Genomic DNA, 15,363 nt, shown 5'->3' with positions numbered 1-15,363 from the left:
CGCTCGATCTCGTCTTTTGCAACCTGCCGTTATTGGTGAGCCCGGTCTCCGCGATTCTCCTGCCCGAAGACCGCGCGCACCCGTCGTTCGCCTTCACCGTGCTAGACCTGAGCGTTCCTAAGTTACGCGAGGCCATAATAAAAAAGTTTAACTTTAGAAAAGCTCCCTACCCCGTACTAAATGATCTTTTTCAAAAACAAGACTGGAGTACCTTGCTGTCTGCTAAAACAGTCCACGATTCTATAGATATATTTTATGAGACCATAAACGCTTGCATCGCATCACACGTCCCCATTATTAATACCATCGGGCGACGCACGTACCCCAACTGGTACTCCCCAGCGCTCATTAATATCATTAAAGAGAAGAGTAGGGCACACAAACGCTGGAAGAAGTTCGGTAATAACTTGGATTACGACGAATTCGCACTTTTGAGGTCCCGTGAACGTCGTGTACAAAAAGAATGTTTTAATAAATTTACATCCGACTGTGAAAAAAATTTGAAAACTGACCCTAAGACATTCTGGACGTATGTAAAGGCCCTACGCGGTGGCTCAGCGTACCCTAAAAAGCTAGTGCTCGATGGAGTAGAATACACTGAAGGCAGGGACATGTGTGACGCCTTTAATACTTACTTTAAAAGCGTTTTCGGCGAGCCTAGTAATGTTACTCCTGATAGATCATTAAATTTCAATTCTGATGTAGTGTCTAACATTCAAGTATCGACCTCGAGTGTCGAAGGTATTTTACGAAATCTAAATATAAAAAAAGGCCCTGGCAGTGATATGCTCCCATCTCTATTTTGGGTATGCTGCTCTAAATCTCTAGCTACTCCATTGACCATCTTGATAAATCGATCGCTGCGTGATGGTGCGTTCCCACAGAAATGGAAGGTAGCCCATATCGTTCCAATACATAAAAAAGGATCTCGTATGGACGTTAAGAATTACAGGGGCATCTCTATTTTAAACACGGCTGCTAAAGTAATGGAGAAAGTAGTACTCAATTTTAAAATATAGTGGAAAAAGTGCAAGCAAATATTATTTTATTAGTGTACTCAATTTTATTTATCCGACACTTCACCGATCGATCCCCTACCAACAGCACGGTTTCCTTAGGCATCGCTCGACGACTACTAATCTAGCCTGTTTCACTTCCTTTATTTTAGAGAATATGGAACGCGGTGGACAAATAGATGTTATCTACACAGACTTCGAAAAATCGTTCGAAAAAATGATACTTAATTAAAGAAAAAAAAAGAGGCATGAATTTACATAAACATGTTGTATGTACAAACATTACATGCGGTACCCTAGTGGTATTTTTCACTGATCCCAAGACTTCGTGTCGTAGGGCTAGTGTGCCGCACATGCACACACACATACACACTTACTTGCACACAAACACACACACACATACATTATATTAATATAATTAATTAGCTAAGACAAAAATATTTTACATTTTATTAAAACCACAATACTGGGAGTTGACTAGCTTATTAAATAGTAACCATGTCAAGACCTTATTGTGTCGATAATAACGATGACGGTCTTCTAATTTTAATTAAATAGTTTTTATTATAATGTTAAATACATAGCACTACAATTTGACAAACAATGTAATACCTGTTACTGGCCATACTAATTGTTACATGTTTAGTGTTAAGCTCCAAATTATAATACGCTGTTGGTATTCAATAAAGAAAAATAAAATATGGAACGCGGTGGACAAATAGATGTTATCTACACAGACTTCGAAAAAGCGTTCGACCGGGTAGACCACCTCATTCTTCTAAAAAAGCTCCAGGAGCTGGGTATCCACGGGGATTTGCTTCGGTGGATGGAATCTTATCTATCGAATCGATCCCAGGCTGTCGTAATGGCCGCTTATCGCTCAGACTATATCGAGATGCCCACTTGAGTTCCACAGGGCTCACACCTGGGACCATTGCTGCACAACGCCTATTTGTACGATATTGGTTCGTGCCTCCAACATATTTTGTACTATCTCATGTATGCGGATGACAGAAAAATCTTTTGCAAGATTAATTTGATCCAGGACTGTTTACAGCTCCAAGCAGGCCTTGACAGCTTGTTCAATTATTATACTCGCAATAATATCACTGTCAATTCTACTAAATGCGAATGTATTACATTCACTCGGAAACCAAAGCCCATAACCCATAATTATTACATGAATGGTGTATTAATTCAAAGAAAACGTATCGTTAAGGACCTCGATGTACTTATATCTGGACAGTAAAGTGACTTTTTCGGACCATGTTGAAAACGTAATTTGTAAAGCTTACAAGAATATGGGCTTTGTTTTTCGGACGTGTAAGTCATTCTTAAGCATCTCAGCACTCAAAATCGTTTATTCCGCATACGTGAGGAGCGTTTTGGAGTACAATAGTCCGATATGGTCCCCTCATTACCTCATATATAAAAGTCGCCTGGAACGCATTCAGAAAAAAACTATAACTTACCTGACTTACCGCTGTGGTAAAAGATTTGATTCCTACGCCGAGAGCTGCGCTGAGTTTGATCTCTTGCCCCTGGAGCAGAGACGTACTGTTTTTGACTTACAATTACTGTACGACATCGCTAATAGTAAAATAGATTGCCCTGATCTCGTGTCACAACTTACCTTCCGCACGCCGAAATTCCGCACTAGAAACACCCCCCTACTGCACATACCTGCATCAAACACTAGTTATGGACAGAACTCTGTTATATCACGTATAAGTCGCTCATACACAAAAAAATTTTATTCTGTAGACATATTTGCTTACAATACTAAAACGAAATTCAAGAGTGAAGTTATAAAAATATTAAAAAATGATACTTAATTAAAGAAAAAAAAAGAGGAATGAATTTACATAAACATGTTGTATGTACAAACATTACATGCGGTACCCTAGTGGTATTTTTCACTGATCCCAAGACTTCGTGTCGTAGGGCTAGTGTGCCGCACATGCACACACACATACACACTTACTTGCACACAAACACACACACATACATTATATTAATATAATTAATTAGCTAAGACAAAAATATTTTACATTTTATTAAAACCACAATACTGGGAGTTGACTAGCTTAATAAATAGTAACCATGTCAAGACCTTATTGTGTCGATAATAACGATGACGGTCTTCTAATTTTAATTAAATAGTTTTTATTATAATGTTAAATACATAGCACTACAATTTGACAAACAATGTAATACCTGTTACTGGCCATACTAATTGTTACATGTTTAGTGTTAAGCTCCAAATTATAATACGCTGTTGGTATTCAATAAAGAAAAATAAAATAAAATAAGACACATTTTGCAACATTTTCGAAATTAACTGCATACATACCTACTGATACATTATAATATTTTCCATGAAATAATAATCTTTCTTTTTCATATTATTATAGTTTAAGCACGGACGTAAAAAAAGTACGGACGTAACCTTCTCTAATCACGAGTGAAGCCTAGTTATGGCCGCCCGTGTAGGACGTGTGCGTGATATGAGGGTTGCCATATAAATCATAAATTTCCCTACTTTTTAAATTTTGTAAACTCAGACAAGTTAAATGTATTTTTTATACTTAAACATATTTTTATGTTTTTTTTGCTTCAGAAATGTAAGCGGTTGTTAAAGATGTCATAATGAAAATATTATTTTTATGACACTATAGATAGAAAAAAAACACATATTACGTACAGAGAAGTATATTATTTACATAACATTATTAGTAATAATGATTATGTACAAACATTTACAATAATAAAATTATTACTAGCTATTTGACCGAGCTTTGCTCGGTATTCGATAAAACACGAATAAAATGACAATTTCTAAAAATAATTCCTAGCTAGACAGATTTATCGCCCTCGAAACCTTCCCTCGAACCCTCGAAAAGATATAAGATACTTAAGTCCCGTAACCCGTTTCATCAAACAATCAAGTAATGTTAAATAAATAATGGCTTGTTAAATCAGTTAACGGCCTGTTAGAGCTATCGAGAGTTCTACCATGTGCTAACGTCAAATCAAATCACCTAACATGGTGTTAAATTTATTCCTGGTCTAGAGGTCCTTTAAATATTTTCATTCCTACTAGGTCTCAATGACGCTCGGGTGACTACACCAATAGCACCTTCCCTCCCTTACTACTGAAGGAAATCTAAGACAACAATTTTATCTATGGACGCTTCACACCACGTCAGTCTGACCCCGTGCTAAGTACCTGAAGGACTTGTGTTACGGGTACCAGACAACGGAAATATATTTAATACTGTTATACTATACATATATTTAAGATTTTTATTATATGATACACATATTTAATACACACCCATGACCCAGGAACTTTGAAAACTTTTTGTTCCGTCGGCAGGATTCGAACCCGCGACCCCGGGGGTCGCTTGAGCTACCGACAGCCCACCCACTGAGCCACAAAGGTAGTCAAACAACAATTATATCCACTTTTGTAAATTAAGAAATTAATAGGGGTGTAGACTATTTTTAGGAAATATATTTATTTTACAGATGTACCATCAAGGAAGTTGATTCCTATGCAATTGACAGACCAACGTTATTTGGTCGAATACTTATGTCAATTCAATGTTAATTGTGATCTGTCGGCTGGGTTTGACGTAACGCAACCAAACTACTTATGTCCCGATTTGCATAGGAATCAACTTCTCTGATAGTACATAAGTATTTTGTTACACCTAAAAATATGTATAAAAAATAAATACACTCTTATTTCAATTAAAAAAAATCACTTATTAAATATAAAAAATATTATAAAGTTATTAAGTAAAATATGTCCATTTTCGGTAATTCTATAATACAAACTCTCAAAAAAAAAAAAATTGTATTAGATTTCGTTTACTGTCTACACCCCTATTATTGTATTCCTGCCTAATTACTGGTCAATAGTATGCTAAATACTTACATGACACTAATAAAAGACAATAAAATTAATTATTTGATTATTTAAAAATAATTTAAAATTTTCCCCGGTTTGGGGAAAATTTCCCCACTTTGTTATGGACATTACTGACCTGTTGAAGTTGAATTAATATTTACATTATTTTATCAAAATACTTTAAAAATATGTTATCTTACCTATGATAATATTATTCCTTGATGTTTTTTGTGCAAGGTTGTATTGTTCTTGCACCATTTTACAACACAAGATGGCATATTTATTTTTATTTATGAATGACAAAGACGTGTCACCGCGATGCAGTCTAATTGCGTAATGTCGGTACGATCGGCTTATTACAGTGCGAGTGTTTGTGCAAGATGTGTACATATGATCGCCTGGGCTTATTAAGGGTGCTTCACTCATTTCTTAATGGCGATCCGTCCGTATTTTTTTTACGTCCGTGAGTTTAAGTTGTAAATTATTATACAAATATGCAAATAATCACTATGACATACTTTGTATTAGAACATAGTATGACATAGTTATGTTTTGCTTCAATTTGTCAATTTACGGTTATATTTACATTTTACAATGGCTTACCTTTTGTTTTTCAATAATTAATCCACTAATTTACAATTTTTGAAAGAGTTGCTACAAAATAATTTTCACTAACTGAAAATCGAACTTTGAGTTTTAAACTTCTTCTTCGTCTTTTTTATCAACCAATCACAGGCCGTGTTCGTCGGCGTATTTTTGGACAAACCTTTTATTGCGCATGTCCAAAAGATGTCATGGCAACGCCATAACAAGTTGCTGGTCAAGTCGTAAACAACGTATTAATTGTTTATACATGACTGAAATAATAAAAGCTAAACATTTTAACATAAGCCTAAATTGACTAAAATAATTTATTTACTTAACACTATTATAGTGTTTGATTATTTTATTACAGAAAATATGGATATTGGCCCGGGAGCCAGGTAGATTTTTGGTCAATGATTTCCTCCCGGGCGAAACTTTGTACAATCCATAAGATACTTTTACTATGAATACTAGCGACCGTCAGCTGCGACTCCGTGGGTGGGGTGGGCACGGGGCATGGCAGCCTCCCACCCATGAAGAAAAAAAATTTCAGTCATAAGAGGAAATGACTGAAATTTTTTTTCTTCATGGGTGGGAGGCTGCAATTTATCAGAGTATAGTTTAAGTAGTATTTTGAAAGAAAAACATAGTTGCAGCCACAGTATAGCAATATTATGTCATAATGCTATACTGTGGTTGCAGCTGACCATAACACGGAGGATTATACGTCAACTCCTTGAATATGAAAAAAATATATATTTTCAATGATTTCAGTGGAAAGTTTGTCAGCTGGCTTAAAAGCAGTGCCGTAAATAGGGCGGTGCCACCGGTGCCTAGGCACAGGGCGTAGACTCTGGGGGGGCGCAAAAATCGCCAGACCAGGCAGGACTATTATTTTTTCGCTTTGCTCCCAATAAGTTCCCACTGCGCTCCTAGTGCTGCACAGTGTGGGTGGTATATTATAACAGGCGAAAGACCTACTTGATATCAGGTACGGCTCGCCTGCTTGTTTGCCCATATCAGTTTTTTCCCAAAATTTTAGTATATAATAATTATAATAATTGGTCTACCAACAGTCAACACTGAGGTAACACCATGTTTTATTTTATCGCCCTGAATGAAATAAAACAGGCCTATACATAGCATAATTGCTCTGGGTACCTATAATACTTAGGTATCTAAAAAAAAAACAAGGGTGCACTCGCACAGGGCGCAAAAAAGGCTATTTACGGCACTGCTTGAAAGGTGTAAGGCAACATCTATACCTACTAAAACTATCAGCTGACGACTTTTTCACTGACTTACAGCTAGCTGATTTTTTTATTTGTTTACTAGAGTATTTTAACAATACTCTGACAAATTTTCAAATGAGAGGAAATGACTGAAAAAAAAATTTTTCTTCATTTTTGGGAGGCTGCCACTGTCCACCCCACTAACGGAGTCGCAGCTGACAGTCGCTAGTATTCATAGTATAAGGTATAAGTCCCTTATTAGTTATTCATTTTACGAAGTTTCGGTTGGGAGGGACTTGGTCATGAAAATCTGTCACTGGCCCCAGGTCTATAATGGATATGGATCACTTGGAAAATTTAGTGGAGGAAATTATCGACGATGTAATAATATTATTTAAATGGGTTAAATGTCAAGACGTAAACAGTTGTCGTTGCCATGGCATGACATGATTTGGACTAAAAAATTACGCCGACGAACACGGCCACAGTCGATCTTGCTTAAAAATTGCACAGATTATCCAACTTAATTTAGTTGCTACGTTTAAATTTGGAACCCAATTTTTTTTTGTTTGAAAGTTTCACCCACCTGCTCCTTGGTTGACACTCTGACAATTGACATTGGCGATTCACAAAGGAGCCATAAATAAAAAGAAGAAGAACACTAGAAAACTTGTAATTTATCGGCAAACCAAAATAATACGGTGAATTTGGGATTATCTCAAAGTTTTAATTCATCAACAATGGCTTGTAATGAAACAATGTCAACTATGAAAGTTTTAGCCGCGAAATTCAGTTTAGGCAATCATGAACCTGTATTGAAGTAGGTACTTATTGAATACATAAATAATTTAAATGTATTTTTAAACTAAGTATTCCTTAAAACAATCGATATGTTTTGATTACAGTAAAGCTGCTGAGTACCTGCGACTATTGAACGCCAAGTCCACTGCAGGGTGCAACATGACAGATACTAGCAAGGTCGTTATATGCTTGGATTTAGCGGCAACAACTCTTGGAACCCACATCGATCAGGTATGTCTGTCATATCCTATAAGTATATAATATATTATATATCTACAAAAGATTATGGAAGGTGACATAGGCTCGATTTATATGCGTCCGCACGAACAAGCGGTTTAGCTGCTACCCTGCAAGATCACGAGGTATTGTATGTAAATAGCAGCGCGACTGCACCACTATTTAAGTAAATCGATAAGCCGGATGTACACATTAGGCCAATGTATTAGGCCAGCGCAAGTTGCGGTAGAGATTCCATACTCTGCACGTTGGCCCCATGTGCTGGCCCAATGTTGGTCAAATGTGTACAGCTGGCTATATGTAGATACAATAATTGCTTTTGAACTTACAGTGCAGTGGCCAAACCGCTTATTCTTGCAGACATATATAAATCCAGCTAAAGTTATTTAGAGCTTTAATTTTTACACAATTTTTAATCATTTTCAGCCAACAAAATGAGTAAATTTTACTTCAAACAATTGACTTTAAAGAATAAACAGTTGACTTAAAAAACTTATGTAATTATACAAAAACACAATTTATATAAGTTTTGACGACATTTGTAGCTCAGTGGAACGTGTTGGTAGCTCAAGCCAGGGGTCGGGGGTTCGAATCCCTATTGATACTAGAAATAATTTATGCTATGTTAGCTGGGTCAGCTAGTTTTATATATAATTGTGTTTCAAGGTGTTACTTTTAACTTATATTTAGGTTCTGGAAGTGAGCATGTTAGGAATCAAAAAGCTTGTTTAAAACATTTATCATAGGATGTGTTATGTGTATGTGGATTGTGGAAGGAGCACCTAAATGTATCCATAATAATAATACTACAGGCAGAGCCAGGGCACACCCCTAGTATTGTATGAATGAAGTTTTTAGAAAATGATTTAAAATAATAAAATTACAATTTTACACAGCCAGATATCCCATCTGCCTACTTTGTAGGCCTGGAGATACTGACACAAAATACTTGGTCATTTGTACCAGTATGGCGGTTTTACACAGGTATAATTACGTAAAGGCAAAAAGGAAAATGATGGTCATAACACTCGCACTGGCAGCCCAAACGCGTGGGCGTTAATCGAACGTGTCGGATAAATAACGAGTGTCGAACGATTTGTTCCACAAAAATGCTTGTATTTTAAATGAAAACAAAATAAGTAGGCGAAAGCGTAATGCCATACTTGTCGGGTGCGGCTTACAGCCCGCCATACCGACGCGAATACGTTAATTTTAATAAAAAAATTGAACCATTTGTACCAGGCTAATTTTTGCATAGCTAATCATCGTCGAGTAATGTAATTTTTTTTTTTTGCCAAACCTTTATTGATTTGTACCAGTATAGGGACCGTGCAGAAACTATAGAGGGCGTTGTAATTCGACAGCAGCGACACGGTGCGAGTAAAAGAAGTAACTTGTGAGTGACTTTGGATTCGCATTCTCTTTGACCCCGGATAGTTTATAAGTGATTATTTATGTTTTAGACTATAAAATGATTTAAATTATTAAAAATAGGTTTCTACCCGTAAACAAAGATCGAAAGCGTGAATAAGAATGTAGGTATAAAGCTTATCTAGTTAACTAAGAAAATATCTGAAAAAGTAATTAGTAGCATAGGAAGTAAAAGCTTGTTATATATTGCAATAAAATAATGAAGATGCAAAAAATACTTATAATAATTACAGAAAATGGCTGTGGATTAATAAAATAAAACAAGTTCACTAAAATAAATGCTTTTATTTTATCAACATTCTGCGATTCGATCGATTCCATGATCACAACTTTCGTCTGTCACTATTTTTAACTAATTTCAGTCTGGACCTCATCAGTGCAAACACCATTTACGTATTCTTTAAATAACACACAAAGACTGCACTATTAATATTTTTCCTACTTGAAGAATCATCCTTTTGAGAACCAACACTTTGACAAGATGGTTCAAGTTCAACACTATTACGGAGTACCATTATATTATATTCTGTGCCTCAGTGTTGAATTCCTGGCAGGACTTCTCCAAATTACCCTTACTTTTGATGCAACTTGCTGCATTCTAGTTGATGTCTTTGAAATCTTTAATTTTTTTTAGAGTTTTTTTGATTTTCTTCTCCAGGAAAAATTGTAGGTAGGTAAGTAGGTAAGTATATTATATGTCGCGGGTATAGGATTTTCCAATCTTGGCCAATTAAATGAGCGGTGCTTATGTATGTAAAAGTTAGATGGAAGCCAGTTTGGACTTTGGATGTTTACTGAAAGAAGCAACGATTATATATGTGTTCATCAAAAATGAATTTACGACCTATAATCTACAAAATTCAGTGTTTTTACGAGTCTACACATAACATTCATGGAACTTTTCAAATAATTACGTATGCTTTTACCGGCTTTTATCCATTTCTTTCGCTTTCAACAAGCCATGGCATGAGAATACTTTTGGCAAGAAGATAGTAGAGTAAAATTTTCATCGTTCGATTTGCCTTTATTTTTCTTATATGTATTAGAACATCCGGGAATACAACAATGCATTGAAATACTTGAAAGTACTCAAATTTCTCAAGAAATTCTTTAATCTTCCGTAGCTTGACTAAAGCGCATCACAGACGGTGAAGATAATATAATATTTTATCTTAAGATGCCCAAATATAAAATATTATAGTATCTTAAGCTATCACACACGGCTAAGATACGATATTATTAAAAATCTGTTCATTTCCTTACGAGTCTCCGTTGGTGCCACACGTATTCCTTGTTAGAGTTCCTATATACAGGGTGATTGGCTATGAGTGATACTGCCTTACTTCTTGATTGTTAGACAGCTCCTCAGACGATGATTCTGATAATTATAGAATGTGAAATGCAGATTGCAGTAGCACATTCCAAAAGGGGAAACATTAGGATAGAGCCTCACATAAAAAAGGGAAAACCTGCGGCGAATTTAACCTTTATCAAGATCTGTCAACGAAGAAGTTTCAAGAGTATTTTAGAAATTCAAGAGAAACATTCATTACGATTCATGATTTGATTAGGGAAGATATAAAAAAAACCGGCCAAGTGCGATAAGGTTTATTTTATACGTGAGAGCCATGCTTCGGCACGAATGGGCCGGCTCGACCGGAAGAATACCACGTTCTCACAGAAAACCGGCGTGAAACAGCGCTTGCGCTGTGTTTCGCCGAGTGAGTGAGTTTACCGGAGGCCCAATACCCTCCCCTATTCCCTTCCCATTCCTACCCTCCTCTATTACCCCATTCCCTCTTAAAAGGCCGGCAACGCACCTGCAGCTCTTCTGATGCTGCGAGTGTCCATGGGTGACGGAAGTTGCTTTCCATCAGGTGACCCGTTTGCTAGTTTGCCCCCTTATTTCATAAAAAAAAAAACGTATAAAAAGGTTTTTGATTTATTTTTATATTTCAATTGATTTAATGAAAGTTAATTTAAGGTTTACCATTTATGACGTATAAAAAAAACTACTGGCTAGATCTCGTTCAAACTAATTTTCGTTGGTAGTTTTTATAGTAATGTACATCATATATCTGAATCCTTCCTTAAGCCCTGTCTTCCTTCAACTTCCTACTCCTTACCTGGCTTTGTCCTGATCCGAAATGACAGAACTGGAAAGGGAGGTGGTGGTGTGGCAATATATCTTAGGAGTCACCTACCCTATAACATCCTTAGTAAATCTCCTTCAGATTATTCTGAATCTTTAGAACACCTACTAGTTGAAATTTTATTTGGTTCTTCAAAGTTACTGCTAGGTGTGTTCTACAGTCCTTCGATACACATAGATTACTTTCATGATTTTGAAGTATTATTAGAAAAATATGCCACCACCGTAGACCACACAATAATCATGGGCGATTATAATACTTGTTTAATAAACAATGATTATTTACACTCATCGCGTGCAAACAAACTTCGCACCAAAATAAATTCTCTCAATCTTAATATCCTTCCCCTTGATCCAACTCATTATTTCCCAAATTGCGCACCTTCCCTTTTAGACCTTATAATTGTTTCCTCTCCTGATCACGTTACCGCACACGGGCAATTCAATGCCGAAGCGTTTTCCTATCACGACCTAGTTTTCCTCTCTTACAAAATTCGATGTCCCAAACCTAAACCACGTATCGTAATGCAGCGTAATTTTAACACAATAGATACGGAACTGTTAAAAGATGAACTCTGTTCTATTAATTGGGATGCAGTCTACCGTGCTCCGACTGTGGATGAGAAGATGGAAGCGTTCAACACATTCATTGTACAAGTATTCGATCGTCATGCTCCTCTTCGACCCATTAAATTAAAGCACCTACCGGCGCCGTGGCTCACTGATGATATTAGGGCTATTATGAACAAAAGAAATGCAGCAAAAGTTAGATTTAGAAAAAATCCGTCTGACTTAAACCGCGAAAAATATAAGGAGCTCCGTAACAAATGCAGTAGAATGTGTAGGGACGCACAGCGTCGCCACATTCATTCGTCTGTTAGTAATGGCGAACCGGCTAAGGTGTGGTCATTTCTTAACAGACTAGGTATTGGCAAAACGAAGACCGCCGTTTCTCCTAATTTTGACCTTGACGCCCTCAACCAACACCTCACCACAACATATAACATCCCAGCCTCTATCAAAAAACAGACTTTACAAGATCTTTTGCAGTCTACTTCTTCCGATTCCTCAATATCTCCTTTTACCTTCAGATCCATCTCTGTGCAGGAAGTAGAGAAAACAATTGCGGCTATTAAGTCCAATGCCGAGGGTGTTGATGGCATTAATCGTAGAATGATTACTCTAAGCTCACCAGTGGTTCTTCCTGTCATTTGTCATATCTTCAATTTTTCCCTTAATTCCGGTACCTTTCCCAGCTGTTGGCGTAAAGCTGCGGTTATCCCTTTACCCAAAGTCAAATGTCCTACACTGCCCTCTCACTTCCGACCTATCTCCATTCTCCCATTCCTATCTAAAGTCCTTGAACGCATTGTATACCATCAACTTAGTTCATTCATTAACACCAACAATTTTCTTAGTCATTACCAATCAGGTTTTCGCCCCGGCCATAGTACTGTCACAGCCTTAACCAAAGTTGCTGATGATGTGCGCCTGGCTATGTCCTGTCAACAACTTACAGTGTTAGCCTTATTAGATTTTAGCAATGCATTCAACACCGTAGATTATGATATCCTGATTGCTATGCTGGGAACGCTACACATCTCAGATCCTGTGCTTAAATGGTTTCGGGACTATCTTTTTGGGAGGCAACAATGCATTAGGGCCAATGATCGCACATCTAAGTTCTGTAATATATCTGCCGGTGTGCCACAGGGTGGTGTTTTGTCCCCTCTCCTCTTTTCCATTTTCATTAACTTCCTTACCCCGCTCTTATCCTGTTTGTTCCATCTTTATGCGGATGATCTTCAGATCTACACTCATGCCTCTGCTAATGACATTGATGACGCAATTCTGGCAATTAATAAAGATTTTGCGACTATCCTTCAATGGAGTCAATGCCATGGCTTGAAGGTCAATCCTGAAAAGTCGCAAATCATAGTTATTGGTGGGCTAAACAAATTAACCGGCTGAACTACGATCTTTTGCTGAGTGTAAAATTTGACAATATCACTTTGCCTTTCAGTAATGTGGTTAAAATCTTGGAGTCCATTTTGATTCTACATTTAAGTGGTCTCACCACATTACTGAAACCAGTCGTAAGATTTTTGCTGCATTGGGATCGCTCAGGCGCTGGAAGAACCTACTTCCTGTAAAAACTAAAGTCGAGCTTGCGCAGTCTTTACTCCTACCTATTTTAGACTATGCTGATATCTGCATGACCGATCTTAATGAGGAATATCTCAATAAGTTGGAGAGACTACAAAATGCTTGTATTAGGTACGTGTATGGACTGCGCAAGTTCGATCACGTCTCAGAATATCGTAAACGACTTGGTTGGCTGCCCATCAGACTCCGTCGGGATGAGCATGTCCTCGGATTGCTGTACAATGTTATGTGCGATCCTCGCTGTCCTCCCTATTTGAAAGAGTGCTTCCAATTTCGGGACGATGATCAAAGTCGTTCACTGCGTTCTGGCTATAGTAAGAAACTCCATGTGCCCTTCACTAAAAGTGACTATTTCAGGGGTTCTTTCATTGTGAGAGCTGCACACTTGTGGAACGATTTACCATGTGACATTCGAGAGTCAAGTTCACTAGCTATTTTCATAACAAAGCTGCATAACCATCTTTTGAATAGAGTCGCTCACTAAATAATCTGTAGCATGTAAATATATTAGATATTAAGTTTAACTGTTGTCGAATTTACCCTGTATTACCCTGCTTATAATTATGTAATATCTCCATAGCCGCAGGGTTGCCTGGAAGAGATCGCTTAAAGCGATAAGGCCGCCCTTGCCCACATTTTACTGTAAACATGTTAAGTTAGTCGAACTAGTTATAGTACCAATAAAGAGTTATCTATCTCTATCTATCTATCTATATTTTGTTTAGAATTATCATGCCCCTACTTTAGAAGTTAGGGGGGGGGGACACATTTTTTTAAAATGAAATAAGGGGGCAAACGAGCAAACGGGTCACCTGATGGAAAGCAACTTCCGTCGTCCATGGACACTCGCAGCATCAGAAGAGCTGCAAGTGCGTTGCCGACCTTTTAAGAGGAAATAGGGCAATAGGGGAGGGTAGGCAAGGGAAGGGAAGGGAATAGTTGAGGGTAGGGAAGGGAATAGGGTAGGGGTTAGGGGATTGGGCCTCCGGTAAACTCACTCACTCGGCGAAACACAGCGCAAGCGCTGTTTCACGCCGGTTTTCTGTGAGAACGTGGTATTTATCCGGTCGAGCCGGCCCATTCGTGCCGAAGCATGGCTCTCCCACGTATACATTTTACCACTTTGGAAGAGTCTCTCTCGGAAACTATTCAGGTTAGAAAAAAAATATACTGGAAACCTCAATATGATTTTTAGAGACCTATCCATAGATACCCCACACGCATAGGTTAGATGAATTTTTTTTTGTTTCAGTTGGACCTATGGGGACCCCTTAAATTTTTTTATAATTTTTCCATGTTTGTATCAAAATCTTAAGGCGGTTCACAGATTACATCTACTTAACAAGTTTCAAAAGTATAGCTCTTATAGTTTCGGAGAAAAGTGGCTGTGACATACGGACGGACAGACAGACAGACAGACAGACAGACATGACGAATCTATAAGGGTTCCGTTTTTTGCCATTTGGCTACGGAGCCCTAAAAAGCAAAATACAAACATGCGACAAAGCATTTCCACTGAAGAGCGTCTATCAGTAGGTAGTATAGTCTATATAGTCTATCAGGACTCAGGAGCATCCCACTCGTCCAATCACCGATGAGCCCGCCGCGCTGCCCGACACAAAAACATCCTGTATTCATATATTTCGCATCTTAAGATAAAATAATATATTTCGTATCTTAAGATAAAATATTTCCATATCGCTCGGTATCTTAAGATACAAAATATAAAATTTAAATTTACTTCGTCGTGTGTGATGGTTCATAGGATTTCTATGGTGAGCGATATTCTAAAATATGCTCTAAGATAATATATATGTTGCATCCGGT

General features: G+C 37.4%; 1 protein-coding gene across 1 annotated transcript in view; it reads left to right on the top strand.

Moving 5' to 3' along the window:
* The first annotated feature begins 7,417 nt into the window (after positions 1-7,417).
* The window catches only part of LOC121728393 (origin recognition complex subunit 6), a 30,543-nt gene continuing 22,597 nt past the window's right edge, over positions 7,418-15,363 (top strand). The window contains exons 1-2 of the mRNA XM_042116568.1: positions 7,418-7,569; positions 7,655-7,781. Coding sequence (XP_041972502.1) covers positions 7,490-7,569; positions 7,655-7,781 — 207 coding nt within the window. The 5' untranslated portion in view covers positions 7,418-7,489. The remainder of the gene's footprint in view (positions 7,570-7,654; positions 7,782-15,363) is intronic.

Source organism: Aricia agestis, chromosome 1 (assembly GCF_905147365.1).
Source record: "Aricia agestis chromosome 1, ilAriAges1.1, whole genome shotgun sequence".
In the NCBI taxonomy this organism is placed as follows: domain Eukaryota; kingdom Metazoa; phylum Arthropoda; class Insecta; order Lepidoptera; family Lycaenidae; genus Aricia; species Aricia agestis.
This window is presented reverse-complemented; position numbering and strand designations above follow the sequence as displayed.